The 15,388-nt window shown below is 47.6% G+C and overlaps 1 protein-coding gene across 1 annotated transcript in view; it reads left to right on the forward strand.

Moving 5' to 3' along the window:
* The window catches only part of LOC147096527 (NACHT, LRR and PYD domains-containing protein 3-like), a 120,314-nt gene that overhangs the window by 14,742 nt on the left and 90,184 nt on the right, over window positions 1-15,388 (forward strand). The window contains exon 2 of the mRNA XM_085975357.1: window positions 14,503-14,592. Coding sequence (XP_085831483.1) covers window positions 14,535-14,592 — 58 coding nt within the window. The 5' untranslated portion in view covers window positions 14,503-14,534. The remainder of the gene's footprint in view (window positions 1-14,502; window positions 14,593-15,388) is intronic.

The following is a 15,388-nucleotide window of genomic DNA, read 5'->3' on the forward strand; positions in this document are numbered from 1 at the left end:
GCTTGATCTGCTGGGTTTAATGAGGTGTTTACATACCTCCATTGAGATGGTTGTGCAGCTTCTCTAATGGATGAGATTCTGTTTGCTACGAAGGTCTTGAAGCGTATCTTCTCATTCTCTATATACTTCAGCACCGTCGTGCTATCCGTCCAGAAGACAGATTCTTCTAATGGGAGCTGTAACTCTTTACGCATCACCTGGTCAACTTTAACTGCAACAACCGCTGCCGTCAATTCCAGTCTCGGGATGGTGACCTGCTTCAGCGGAGCCACCCTGGATTTTCCCATGAGGAAGGCACAATGTTTCTGGCCCTGTTGATTTGTCAGCAAGAGGTAGGTAGCCGTGCCATAGCCGTCCTCACTGGCGTCCGAGAAATGATGTAGTTGAGCCGTCTTTGTAACTCCAAAACTCACGGGCTTGATGCATCTACTGACGTTGAAGCTAGAAAGTTGTTGCAAATCTGTGCCATCTCTGAGCTTGACCTTCTGGGATATCTTCATCCCATCCTCTCTTGTCTCTACACAGCTCTCGTAGCATCAGCTTCACCGGCAGAATGAGTGGTGCCAGGAATCCGAGAGGGTCGTAGATGGAACTGACCATGGAGAGAATCCCTCGTCTTGTGGATGGTCTTTCGTTCACCATTATCCTGAAGTTGAACGTGTCTGACTCGATGCACCATTGTACACCAAGAGCTCTCTCGATAGGAAGGACATCGTGGCTCAGGTCCAGATCTTTGACTTCAGTGGCTCTTTCCTTTTCTGGGATAGAAGCTAGAACTGCTCTGCTGTTGCTTATCCACTTAGTCAGATGGAATCCTCCATTCGAACACAGAGTTCTAAGGTCTCTTGACAGTGCGATGGCATCGTCTTCTGTTGACACGCACTTCAGACAGTCATCGACATAAAAGTTTCTGAAGATTGTCTCCACAGCCTCGGATGGTGCTTTGCCCTTGCCATCTTCTGCAGTTTTTCTGAGAGCGTAGCTTGCACAGCTGGGAGATGATGTGGCTCCAAACAGGTGTACGGCCATTCTACATTCCACCATCGCTTCACTAACGTCGCCATCTGGCCACCAAAGGAAACGCAGAAGATCAGCATCTTCGTCAGGGATTCTGACTTGGTAGAACATTGATTCTATGTCTGCCATCATGGCAACGAGCTCTTGTCTAAACCTAGTCAAGATGCCAATGAGGGTATTAGTAAGATCAGGACCTTGAAGCAGCTGGTCATTCAATGAAGTTCCTCTGAATGAGGCGGCGCAGTCAAACACTACACGGATCTTTTTCTTCTTTGGGTGATAAACCCCGTGATGAGGAATGTACCAGACCCTTCCATCGTCTCTGTTCAACTGTTCTTCGGGCACTTTTACAGCATAGCCTTTCGCTATGATGTTTCTCATGAAGTCTTTGTAGTCTTCGTGAAAGTTGGGGTTCTTGTTCAGCTTTCTCTTTAGACTGATGGCGCGTTGCTCTGCTATGCAGTGATTGTTCGGCATCTTCGCGGTCTGTCTTCTCAGTGGCAAACCAATGTGATAGTGGCCATCAATGAACTGTGTAGACCTTGTCATCAAACCCATGAACTGATGGTCTTCTTGTGACATCTCTGTCTTTTCCTCACAGCTGCGTTCTGAGAAGTCTGCGTTGAATTGCTGTATCAACAGCTCTTCAATGCTTGCGATAGAGATGCGATTAACTGTGACGTTTTGTCGTTCCTCCTTGTTCGACTTGTGGCCATCATCTCTCCTTACCGGTCCATTGATTACCCATCCAAGGGCTGTCCTGACGGCGTAGGGTCCATCATTCTTGCTGTTTATCACCTGCCATGGCTCCATAGTTTTGTAGGCATTGGTTCCAATTAATAGGCCAATTTCTGCTTCAATGTATGGGAGACGCACCTTTTCTAGGTAGGGCCATCTATCCACATCCTTCTGCAGGGCTAGGTTCCCTATTCTAACAGGAATCTCCCTCTGTGTGAAAACATTAGGCAGGTCTATGAAGTCCTTCTCTTCAAGTCCACACACTTCTAGGTCTGACAGGATATAACTTTGCATTGACTTCTCATGACCCATGGTGCGTAATAGGATTTCTGTTCTTCTGCCTCTAACGTTCAGCTGTCGCATGAGTGATTCTGTGCAGAACGTTGCTGAACTACCTGGATCCATGAAGGCGTAAGTCTCCACAACCTTCTCACTCCTCTTAGACTTGATCCTTACTGGTATGATGGCAAGAATACAGTCACTGTCACCGGCCCCAGTGAGTCCACAAGTCTCTGGTTCTAGCGACACCAGAGCACTTGAAACAACCTTCTCGTCGGTATTGTTTTCTTCACTCTTCTTAGAGACTTGTTCTTCTTTATGGATATGCAGCAGACTGGGATGTTTCCGAGTGCACTCTCTGCATGTTGTTCTTTGCTTACAGTTTCTACTCAGGTGCCCCTGAGAGAGACATCCAAAACATAGGCCGTTGTACTTCAGGAATTCGATTCTGTCCTTATGTGGCTGTGCTTTGATGTCGCTGCAGAAATCCAATGTATGATTCTTCTGGCAGAATAAGCATGGCTTCTGAAAGGCATTAGCAGGCGTCACTGTGCTGCTCTTTTTGGGAGATGAGTTCTGGGGCCTTTCTTCCTCGGCCTGAGTGACGATAGTTGCAAAGCTGCTTCCCCTGGAACCACCTTTCCTGAGAGTCTTTGATTCAGCAGGCTTGGCTTTCACTCTTCCATCGGTGGTCGGGCTGACATCCTGGATGTTTCCAAACAATGGGTCCCTAGCAATTTTAGCCTGTTTGTCTATGAAATTCACTAAGTCTGCAAACCTGGCTCTACTTTTCTGTCTCTCCATTATCTCAAAGGCTGTTCTTCTCCATTGTTCTCTCATCCTGTAAGGAAGCTTAGAGATGACGATTCTCATAGTCGTAGGATTGTCCATCTCTTCCATGAATTCAACATCCTCCATGGTGTTGCGACATCCTATGAGGAAGAGAACATATGCGTTCAATGCCTCTCCGTCTTCCGATCTGATCTGTGGCCACTTGGTAGCCTTTTCGATATATGCAGTGGCTATCTTCAGCTCGTTACCATAGTGCTCCTGCAGCAACTTCCTGGCTTCTATGTATCCCCGGTCCGGTCTCATGTGTTCACAGCTTCTGACCAGGTCTTGTGGTTTACCACTGGTGTACTGTCCCAGGTAGTACAACTTATCACTGCTGCTCTCTGTCTTGGAGTCAATGGCTTGTTCAAAGGATCTGATGAAGGGCTTATACTTGAGTGGGTCGCCTTGGAACACTGGTATGTCTCTTTGAGGGAGTCGAAACAGATTCTGTTGTTTTACAAGCATCTCTGTAATTTCGTTCTGACGTTGCATCACTCGGTATAGGCTTCTCCCTGTGTCTTCAGGCCTCTGGTGGTCATCAGCAGGGTCTAGTCTAGACCGTCTGACGTCTGGGGTAGCATCACGTGCTCCTGTTAGTGGAGAGGCCACTCTTCCACGCTGTAATGCCGGGGAATTGCTTTCGGGCTCTGTTGTAACTCTTGAAGGTGCCCTGGATCCAACTCTATGTGGCAACGTTGACTGGCAGTGGCTCCCGCCGTCCCGTGAGCCTTCATAATCTTCGTACGCACTCAACCTGGCATCTGAGACCTCGATAGCTGTTTTCATCTCCAGCCGTTCTTTCTTTGCATGCACCTGGGCCCGCTGGGCCTGCAGTTGAGCCTGCAGTTGGGCCTGTTGGGCCTGCAGTTGGGCCTGTTGGGCCTGCAGTTGGGCCTCTTCCCGTTCAAGAGCTTGCTTCTCATCTAAAGATGCTGCGCGCGCCATCAACGCCGCCCGTTCAGCCTCCGCTCTCATGCGTCGCGCCGAGCTTGTGGTAGAAGCGACTGACCTGCGTCCAGAAACAGAGCTACCTTCTTTTCGATTTTTGCTCGGTCTGGCGGAAGTCTCTGAAATGCTATCGTCTGGTCCGACTTCATCGTCAACCTTATCTTTCTCTGCTGTATCAGCATCTTGACGAATTTTTAACATCCACTGCTCCGTGGCCTTGATATAGTCCTTAATGCTGGTTGATTTAAGATCAAACCAGTCGTGCTGATCAGTGTTTCCCTCTTCTTCAGACAGAAGTGCTAATACATCTTCATTGAGTATATTAAATTCTTCATGCAGCTTGGAGAAATCGTAATACATCATGTCTTCAGCTTTCTTAATATTAGCATTATCTTCCATGAGACGATCAATTATCTTCATTTTTCCAGTTATCTGAACTAATTTAGCCTTCCTTGCACCTATGCTTCTATGTAACTTCTCTTCCCTTGCCTTTGGGGTGAGCTTTATTTCCCTCTTTTGGCCAGCAATCCTTCTGGCTGGGGGAAGCTCCTGGCTCCGTAAGGCCTCGGCCATTTTACCCGCAGCTCTTATTTAGCTTCTCAACAGAATGAACAAAGCAAGTAACAGTCACTGTACCTTCGCTTTCTTAAATTGTCGTCTGGCTCCGTGACCATTCATGTATACGTTCGCCGACGATTCCGTCCCTTCTTAGGGAGCTAGTTTTTGACTAATGTAGTGGCGCTTCTTAGTTTCCAAACAGGCAGGCCACTGAGCTGTGGGGCTTTTAACATCGAGTAGACGCGTATCGAAATAAAACGTTCCCAAACGTAGCTTTGTCTTTTAAATGGTTTACTATAACACTTAACAAACAGAATTACAAAGCAAACACGTATAAACGAACACGGTCAAAAACTGTACTGCTCCAAACCTCACAGCTTCTGCCTCTTTCACCACGTGCAGTTTAAAACTGTAAAATGGCTGCACCCATGTGTGGCTTAGGGACTGTTCCATTGTGGCAAGAATGAAGGGGGTGTCGGACTATACTACTGGAGCAAGAAAATAGGGGGTTTCTTAATACAATAAGTCGTTCAGGTAAATTAACTGTATTATGCCATTTAGCCACTATTTTAAAGTATTTTCTTAAGCTTTTATGGCTCTTACAAGTGTGATCTGGAATGCATTGTCCGAAAGGGTGGAGGAAGCAGATTCTGTTGTAACATTGAAAAGGGAATTGGATAAATACTTGAAGGGAAAACATTTACAGGGCTATGGGGAAAGAGAGGGACAGTGGGAATAATGGGATCGCTCTTCCAAAGAGTCAGCACCGGTGTGATGGGCTGAATGACCTCCTGTGCTGTATCATATTATGGGTCTATGATGCAGCCTCGCCCAGTCAATGGAGGTGCCTGATGGGCTGAATGACCTTCTGTGCTGTATCATATTATGGGTCTATGATGCAGCCTCGCCTCGTCAATGGAGGTGCCTGATGGGCTGAATGACCTCCTGTGCTGTATCATATTATGGGTCTATGATGTAGCCTCGCCCAGTCAATGGAGGTGCCTGATGGGCTGAATGACCTCCTGTGCTGTATCATATTATGGGTCTATGATGCAGCCTCGCCCAGTCAATGGAGGTGCCTGATGGGCTGAATGACCTTCTGTGCTGTATCATATTATGGGTCTATGATGCAGCCTCGCCCAGTCAATGGAGGTGCCTGATGGGCTGAATGACCTTCTGTGCTGTAAAGTCTGTGAGTTGTTTAGTTAATTAATACACAGACTACCAGAGTAACTTAAAACAGGACTTTACTATTCGAAGGTCAGGGCGAATCTGCCAAATAAATCCTGACACAGCATTTATATACCGGTGTGGTCACCGTCGGTATTACAGTATACAGAAGCCAACAAAGTAGTGCCACACCTAAAATAGTTCTCTTAAAGGTGAACGGTTACATACAATGGTTTTCTTAAAGGTAGACGGACACATACACTACAATCCTCCCTTTTTAGCTTACAACATACTTAGTCCCCCATTAAACATAACATATATTCAACTTCATGTAAAACAATTCACAGGTATAATCTATGCGGGAAACAGTTTATAGATTCAGTCTCTGCGGGAACAGTTCACAGATTCAGTCTCTGGTCTTGACTCGGTCCGAACAACATCTCTGTGGTGTAGCCGGTTCACATTGCTAGCGTGACTCATCCAATAGTCTTTCCCTTGACTTAACAGCTTGAACTTCCGTCCTGCTGAACCAGCAGTGCTGACTTTTACAAACAGCTGGACTGCCTTGGTAATTTTTCCTACTTGCCAACTGATTTGGCTCCCTTCGTAGGGCCCACGTACATGATCTGGTAGAAGTGATAATGATTTAGATGGTTATCACCTTCTGCTTCGTCTTTTTCTTTTCTGCTTCTTGGAGACTCTCGGGGCTCCCTTATCAGCTGCCAGCTGTAGCGCCACCATCTCCCTATGTTTCTTAGACTTTAAGTGCTTCATCCTGATTTCTGCACTTTGGGAGTTTTCATCACAAGCTGGGCAGACCAAGTCCTCGTAATATTCCGTGTCACTCAACAGGTCATGGTAATATTCGGTGTGGTCCTGAACTAGTCTAGCGAGAGGGCCTGCTACTTCTTCCTTACCCAACTGGACGTTAGCCGACTGTTGTTCCCTCCCTAGACATCTTTCCTGAAGAGACTTCTTCATGCGTTCATATTCATCCCGCTCTTCCTGGGTTTCCTGCAAATCCTTCACTAATGACCTCATTTGTGATTTCAATACTTCCCCTTCCATCGGGGATTGATTGATCGGGCTATTCAATCCTTCTACTGGAGCAGCTGTTTCAACATTCTGTTGTTCACATAGACGTGATTCAGCGTACTTTTGGCATCCCAGTAAAATCTGTGTTGCAACCTCAGCTATTTCCATAACTTTTGAGAGCTCCGAACTCCTTCCCTTTTGAAGATTGAAGCTCGTGTTCAGATTGTTCCCATTGCAGAGTCTTGTCCCTCAGCATATGAAGGAGTTGGCTGACCGTTAACTCTTCCACGGGAACACTGTGGATCAGAGTCTTCTCCATTTCATCCACCTTTTCCTCCAATGCTTTCACCTTCTTTTCCTCTTGTACTTTGGCTTTCAGCGCTCGGAGAAGTTGCGCCTTGATGCTCTCTAGCTCATGTTCAGGGGCCATTCTTACAGTCTCTGTGTTTCTTAGTTTCCTTTTCTTCCACTGAGGATTCCCAGTTGAATCTGTTCTTCAAGTTGTTGAACCTCGGTCATTGCCGCCTCATATTTGTCTTGGGTTTCCTTCAATATTTTTATGAGTTCTTGGACATCTTGTCTTTCATGTTCTGCCATGTCTTTCACCTCTAATTTCTCATCTATGGATGGAACTTCTACCGATGAGTCTGTCTTGGCCTTGAGCTCATCAAGAATTTCCTGCAGCCTTTGGACTTCTTGCTCATGTTCAACCTTTAGTTGCTCATATGCTTCTACTGAAACTAGCTTTTCGGAGGTTGCCGAGTTAATCCCCTCCAGGATTGTAGCCTGGGCCTGTTCATACTGTTCCTTCAACTTCTCAAACTCTGCTTGTAAGGAGTCGTAGAGAAGAACGGGAATAAAATCCTGGCTTCCTGAAGATTCCTCTTCATTTGCTCCTTCCTGCAAATATTCTAACTCCTGAACAGCATAAGGGAGATGTGATCAGTAATTGGTCACAATGGCTCTATGGTCGCTCTCTGCTTGAGCTAGCTGCTTCTGTTGTCTTTCCAGATTCTCCCATTCGGTGTCATAGAACTTTTTCATTGTTTTCATCTCTTGTTCGAGACGGTAACTCACTTGTTCTACTTGCTGTCGTAATTTGAAATAAAGTTGAGTCCGAGCTCGGTGTTCGTCAGTCATGGATATGTCCGTAAACTGAACAGACTCAGAATTCTCTGTCAAACTATGTTGTCGTTGTTCGGTGGAGTTCTGTTCTGAAACTTTGTTCTTCTCTGGAGCATAAGCCTTTATGCATGCCTTCGTTCTTCCAACCTTAGTCGGCAAGTCCATTTTAGCCTTGTCTTTCATATTTGGGTTGGTCTTATCGTCATCCGTTTCAGAATCTGAGCTGATTGTCTGCACTGAGTCCTCACTCGTTATGGCTTTTAGATAGTGCCATTCCATGCCTATTTTCTTGATCCACTCCCGTCCCAGAAGTGGTGGTCCTCCCTCAGGTAGTACGTATAAGTTCATTCTTGGGTGTTCTTTACCCCCATCTCTCACCTTGACTCTTATCTTCCCCATGGGGTATACTTTATGCCCCGTGTATGTCTGCAATACGAACTTGGTATCTCTTAAGGGTATATGTGAGAATAGCCGGTGGTAATCCCTTCGATTTATGACTGATAGAGCTGATCCAGTGTCCAACTCCATTTTCACTTGGACTCCAGCTATTTTTAGCATGACCCAGATAGTTTGTAGGTCAGCTTCCTTACTCACATTGTGAATTCTCAGACTGCCCAGCTCCTGGCCGTTTGGGTCTGAGTCCGAATTCTGTTCGTCTGAACTCTTCTCGGCCACCTTGTGTACCTTGTTGTACTTTTCCTGTGATGGCTTCCTTTGGTTGTTGGTCTTCTTCCCTGACCGGCATACCTTAGCTATGTGACCCTGTTTGCCACATTTCCTACATTCCTGGTTCTTAAACCAGCATTGGTTCTGGTCGTGTGTTGTCTTCCCACAACGATAGCATTTTGTTGTACTCGAGGTAATTTGATCCACACTGAGTGCCGCTGCCTTTAGCTGCATTTCCGCAGTTCCCTTCGCTGCGGCTTCGTGCGATGCTGCAATAAGGACAGCCCTGTCAAGTGTAAGGTCGTTCTCTTCGAGTAGTCGCTTTTGCGTTCCTTCCTTTGACAACCCGCACACGAACTTGTCTCACAATGCCTCTGTCAGATTCCCTCCAAACTGGCAGTGTTTCGCTAGTCTACGCAGTTCGACCAAGTATTCTGCGTTGCTTTCGTCTTTCCTTTGCGTTCTCGCATAGAATTTGAAACATTCCGCCAACATCAACGGTGTGGGGTTCAAGTGATCCTTCAGAACAGTCACAATATCATCGAAAGTCTGATCCGCCGGTTTAGCTGGTGCTAGTAGATGCTTCAAGAGCCCGTATGTCTTCGCGCCCATCGAGTTTAGCAAGGTTATAGCTTTGTCATCTTCTTCTATTTTATTGGCCTCACAATAGATCTCAATGCGTTCCACATACGTGGCCCAGTCTTCTACCTCGGAATTAAAATCGTTGATGTTACCATGCTTAGGCATCTTCCTCTCTTCCTGATAACACCACGAATTATTTCTTGAAATTTTCTTTTTTTTTTCCAAGATGGCGGTTCCCGTGAAAATGGCGGTTTCCCGCGCTTATCTTCTCTCCCCGCCCACTTCAATGGCGGTTTCCCGCTTCTGTCTTCTTCCCCGCCTAATGGCGGCTTCCCGCGTTTCTTCCCTAGCGGGAGGGGTACACTTTCCCCACGGGCGACGGCCGCTGGCTTTCAGGTTCACAGCCTGCGCGTCGGCTTCAGTGCTTTCCCTTTTCTCGGCAGGGCAACCGGCGCTGGGTACACCCCGTTGATGGCGAACAGTTTCAGCCGCTGGGCTGGCTCTCGCTCGGTTCCCCTTGCTCGGGCTCTGTCTCTCTCCCGCTCGCTCGGCTCTACCGGCGCTGGGTACACCCCGTTGACTGAGAACAGTTTCAGCCGCTGGACTGGCTCTCGCTCAGTTCCCCCTTGATCGGCTCTGCCTCTCCTGCTCACTCGGCTCCCAATCGCGCCTCCCAGCCCTCTCGCAGTCCGGTGCTTCCCTCCCCGGCTGCGGCTGAGTTTATCTCTTCCCGCGCCTACGCTCCCGGTCGCAGCGCTTCGTGGCTTCGGTCGCTGCCCGGCCTTTTTCGCCGGTCGCGGTCTAGCTGTCTCATGACGCCATTGCGTCCCCCAGCCTGTCTGTACCGCGGCTTCCTTGCTCCACGCTGCCCCAGTCTCAGCGCCTCTGGACCCGACTTCTGTCCGGCTCCTTTCCCCCTCGACCGTGGTCGAGTGCACCGCCCTTATCCTCCGGTTATTCTTTTTACTTTCCCTTACTCACAGTCACCGTGGCCGCCTTGCTTCTCGTGCTGATCGGCTCACTCCTCACCGTGGCAGAAGGGACAGTCAGTGCCTGTTGCTGATGGAAGTCTTTGTCTCTAACTTCTTCTTCCTTTCTAGTTCTGCAGCCTCGAGTTTTCTCCCAGCAGAACGACGAGGGCGGTTGCCTCTTCTCGACGCTCGTTAACTGCTTCGGAAGTATTGTTGCCGCAGGGTATGATCGGACTCGTCGCCACTGTAAAGTCTGTGAGTTGTTTAGTTAATTAATACACAGACTACCAGAGTAACTTAAAACAGGACTTTACTATTCGAAGGTCAGGGCGAATCTGCCAAATAAATCCTGACACAGCACTTATATACCGGTGTGGTCACTGTCGGTATTACAGTATACAGAAGCCAACAAAGTAGTGCCACACCTAAAATAGTTCTCTTAAAGGTGAACGGTTACATACAATGGTTTTCTTAAAGGTAGACGGATACATACACTACATGTGCTGTATCATATTATGGGTCTATGATGCAGCCTCGCCCAGTCAATGGAGGTGCCTGATGGGCTGAATGACCTTCTGTGCTGTATCATATTATGGGTCTATGATGCAGCCTCGCCCAGTCAATGGAGGTGCCTGATGGGCTGGATGACCTTCAGTGCTGTATCATATTATGGGTCTATGATGCAGCCTCGCCTAGTCAATGGAGGTGCCTGATGAGGCGATCTCTGCACCGAGATTTCAATGCCCCGGCAAATCCCAAGAAGCAGATATTGAAACAATCCAATCTGCCTCCGGCGCTACAGTAATCGGTTACTATGCACCAGAAGCAGCATCGGTTCAATATTGGCCAACAATATAGGTGTGGATAGAAAGACAAAAGTTAACCCATTGCCGGAGATTTGCGATCTGCGATCAGGGAGCTAGGACAGGAAGCACACAAGGATCAGTTTTATGGGATGGACAATGGAGGCCATGACATGGAAAAGGATGCCAGATGAGACTATATCGAATGCTGTGGGAAGGTGAATGATGGACAAGGAAGGGTTACACACCATGGTCACCGTCACAGAGATTGGAGTTTGTGACAGTTCGGGGCAGATTAGATTTACATCGAAACTGCAGCAGAGAAACAGTCCATTCGGCTCAAGTGGTCTATGCTGTGTTTATACTCCACGGGAGCCTCCTCCCACTCTCATTACATCTTGACACCGTATCTACATATACGTTCCAGGGCGTTAGACTCGTGACACCAATATTAAATAACATTCAGAACGCCGGAGAACCCACCCTCCTGGAGTGGATTGAGCAAGTTTGTCGCAATCCCCTCACTTCAGAAAGAAATGAGCTCATTCACGTTGGACCTAAAAAGGATCGATCAGAGAATGTTCTAAATGGTTAGAAGTTAGGAACTGTGGATGGGCAGAGAGAACGAGGGGTCCACGTAACCTTAACCGCAGAGCGAGGCCGTTCAGGGGTGATGTTAGAAGTTAGGAACTGTGGATGGGCAGAGAGAACGAGGGGTCCACGTAACCTTAACCGCAGAGCGAGGCCGTTCAGGGGTGATGTTAGAAGTTAGGAACTGTGGATGGGCAGAGAGAACGAGGGGTCCACGTAACCTTAACCGCAGAGCGAGGCCGTTCAGGGGTGATGTTGGAAGTTAGGAACTGTGGATGAGCAGAGAGAACGAGGGGTCCACGTAACCTTAACTGCAGAGCGAGGCCGTTCAGGGGTGATGTTAGAAGTTAGGAACTGTGGATGAGCAGAGAGAACGAGGGGTCCACGTAACCTTAACCGCAGAGCGAGGCCGTTCAGGGGTGATGTTAGGAACTGTGGATGGGCAGAGAGAACGAGGGGTCCACGTAACCTTAACCGCAGAGCGAGGCCGTTCAGGGGTGATGTTAGGAACTGTGGATGGGCAGAGAGAACGAGGGGTCCACGTAACCTTAACCGCAGAGCGAGGCCGTTCAGGGGTGATGTTAGGAACTGTGGATGGGCAGAGAGAACGAGGGGTCCGGGTACAGAAATCACTAGAAGTTAGTTGATGGGCACCAATAATAAGTAAAACTCTGAAGGAATGTTGGGCTTTATCTGGCGGGCTGGATTACAAAGGGGTAGAAGTTCTGTTCCAGCTGTACAGAGCTCGGGTTAGACCCATTTAGAGAACCGCACCTCGGCAACAATATCTTGGCTTTGGAGGTGGTGCAGCTCATTCACCAGAACGATCCCGGGGCTAAAAGATTTAAATTACTGGAAACTGCCTGGTATCCGGCACTGACTGGACCGAGTTGGTGCCGTCCCCTCAAAACTGCCGGACAAACCAGCGCGAATGTTAAAACATCGAGCTTTTCAGCTCCGTGTGAATCAACAAACCCTGTTGCTTAGCAACAGCTCCAAAACAGTCGGCTGCAGCTTAAAAGCGTCTCTAGCTGAAGCTGTTGCTTAGCTACAGACCTTGCAGAGCCTGACTGGGGGGAAAAAAAGCAATGAGAAGTAAAAAAACTGATCGGAAACGGCTCCTGAATTTTGCCAGTAGATAGAGCTTTCTGGACTTCCGGTTAAACGAAAGTTTCCTGTATGAGGATAGATTACACAGACGAAGCTTTTATTCCCTTGATTATACAAAGTTAAGGGGTGAACTAATTGAGGTGCTTAAGATGATCAACGGAATTGCTAGGGCAGAGAGTTAAACTATGTCCTTCAGTGGACCAGTCCAGAAAAAGGCATAACCTTAACCGCAGAGCGAGGCCGTTCAGGGGTGATGTTACAAAGCATTTCTTCAGACACCGTGTAGTGGAAATCTGGAACACTCGCCCTCAAGAAGCTGTTGAGGTTCGGTCAATTGAAAATGACAAAACTGTGATTGATAGATTTGTGTTAGGCAATGGTATTTAGGGTTATGGAACCAAGGCGGGGGGATGGAGTTAAGATACAGCTCAGCCATGATCGAATTGAATGGAGGAACAAGCTGGGAGTGAATGAGCGGCCTACTCCTGTTCCGATGTTCCTGTGCCTCTATTTATAAAGCCAATGCTCCCATATACGTTTCTAAAAGCCTTATCGTCCTGTCCTGCCACTGTCAAAGATTTCTGTATCTATTCCCCCAAGTTTTACTGTTCCTGCAACCCCTTTAAATTGTACCAGTTGGTTTAAATTGCATCGCCTCATTCTTCCTTCCAAAATGCAGCATTTCACACTTCTCTGCATTAAATTTCACCGGCCATGTGTCTGCCCATTTCACCAGTGTCTCTATTTCCTCCTGAAGTCTTCTGCTGTCCTCCTCACGGTTTACGACTTTTCCGAGATTTGTGTCATCGACAAACTTTTAAACTATGCCCTGTATACCTAAGTCCATGTCACTGAAATAAATCAAAGAGCAGTGGTCCTAATCCCGCCCCCTGGGGACACTGTAAACTTCCCTCCAGTGTGAACAATATCGGTTCACAACTACTGTCTGTTTTCTGTCCCTTCACCAATTTAGTATCCACGCTGCCACTGCTCCTTTAATATCATTGGCTCCAATTTTGTTCACCAGTCTATTATGAGGTACTTTATCAAAGGCCTTCTGAAAGTCCAGAAACAGAACATCAACTGCACTACCTTCATCAACCCTCTCCTATTTCATCCATTGGCTCATTCAAGTCAGCCAGGTTAGATTTGCCTTTAAATAAAATCCATTTTGTCTGTCGCTAATAAACCCATGTTCTTCCAAGTGACGGTTAATTGTGTTTTGGAAATGTTGTCCCGAGGAGTTTCCTCAACACCGATGTTAAGCTGAGTTGCCTGTAGTTATTTGGTTCATCACTCTCTTTTTGAACAGGGAAGTAACGTTTGCAGCCCTCCCGTCCTCTGGCACCTTTCCCATATCTAAGGATTGGAAGATTGTGGCAGAGTGGGTGACATTTCTACTTTGAGCCCTGTCAACCAATTTAGTACATCGTCCTGATCGATTTATATCCTGTCCAATTTCTCTACCACCTCCTCCTTTACTGTACGATTGGCAGCATCCTCTCCTTTAGTGAATACGGAGCCAAAGTGTTAATTTAGTACCTCAGCCATGTCCTCTGCTTCCACAAGATGATTGCCTTTTTGGTCAGTAATCGGCCCCACCTTTCCTTGGACTATTCTTTCACTATTTATATTTATAAAAGGTGTTAGTGTTCCCTATTATGTTACCACTAATCATTTCTCACACATTCTCCCTGCCCCTCTGTTGCTTTTGTGTGTTTATTGGACTAGTGGCAGCATTTGTAAAATTCAGTACTTTGCTGTTTCACTAAGTCTCAAACTGGTACTGAATTAACTGAATCGCTTTTACATTTCCACAGTGGGGAAAGGAAAGGCCGCTGATTGATAGTTTCAATGGCCGCACGTGCGCGGGCTCTCACACAAATGGAGAATTATGATTGTAAAACCGCAGTCACATCCACCACTTGTATATTCGTGGTGTTTTCTGAGGTCCCAGAGCTGCCAGCTGCTGTACTGATGGGGGAGGAGGGACTTGATATCATGGCAACAAGGCAACGTTCTCCTTCTCATTTTAATATTTCCCTCAAACCCACCTATTATTATATTTGTTACAGAGCATCAGAGCCTGGGAACGTCTGTCACCACCATGGCTGAAGGTCCAGACAGGGGAGAAGATCCAACATCTTCAACAAGAATGGACACAGGTAGGTTCACAAAGCTCTTTAAAATACAATTTCTGCCCCGACAAAAGGTCCAGATCTATTGCCTGAACCTGCAGCTCGCACAGGTCGCGGGAACGGGACAGGGGCTGAGTACAAAGAGGGAAGTGAGTGACCATCTAGAGGGACACTGCAGTCACAGGTGGAGGGAGCCCCTGAGTACTGGAACTGTCCAATAGATACCTGGTATTGGGGATTGTAAGGTGGAGAGAGACAGTGACTCAGAGGATCACAGTCACAGGTGGAGGGAGCCCCTGAGTACTGGAACTGTCCAATAGATACCTGGTATTGGAGACTGTAAGGTGGATAGAGACAGTGACTGAGGATCACAGTCACAGGTGGAGGGAGCCCCTGAGTACTGGAACTGTCCAATAGATACCTGGTATTGGAGACTGTAAGGTGGATAGAGACAGTGACTGAGGATCACAGTCACAGGTGGAGGGGCCCCTGAGTACTGGAACTGTCCAATAGATACCTGGTATTGGGGACTGTAAGGTGGATAGAGACAGTGACTGAGGATCACAGTCACAGGGGGAGGGAGCCCCTGAGTACTGGAACTGTCCAATAGATACCTGGTATTGGAGACTGTAAGGTGGAGAGAGACAGTGACTCAGAGGGTCACAGTCACAGGTGGAGGGAGCCCCTGAGTACTGGAACTGTCCAATAGATACCTGGTATTGGGGACTGTAAGGTGGAGAGAGACAGTGACTCAGGATCGTATTCTTGAGCAAACAGTGTGGCCCCAGAGAGCAGGAGGCCACCCAGCGGGGCGAGAGTGAGA

This window comes from Somniosus microcephalus, unplaced genomic scaffold, assembly GCF_052327205.1.
Source record: "Somniosus microcephalus isolate GS21.2 unplaced genomic scaffold, FLI_Smic_1.0 unresolved_chr1, whole genome shotgun sequence".
In the NCBI taxonomy this organism is placed as follows: Eukaryota; Metazoa; Chordata; class Chondrichthyes; order Squaliformes; family Somniosidae; genus Somniosus; species Somniosus microcephalus.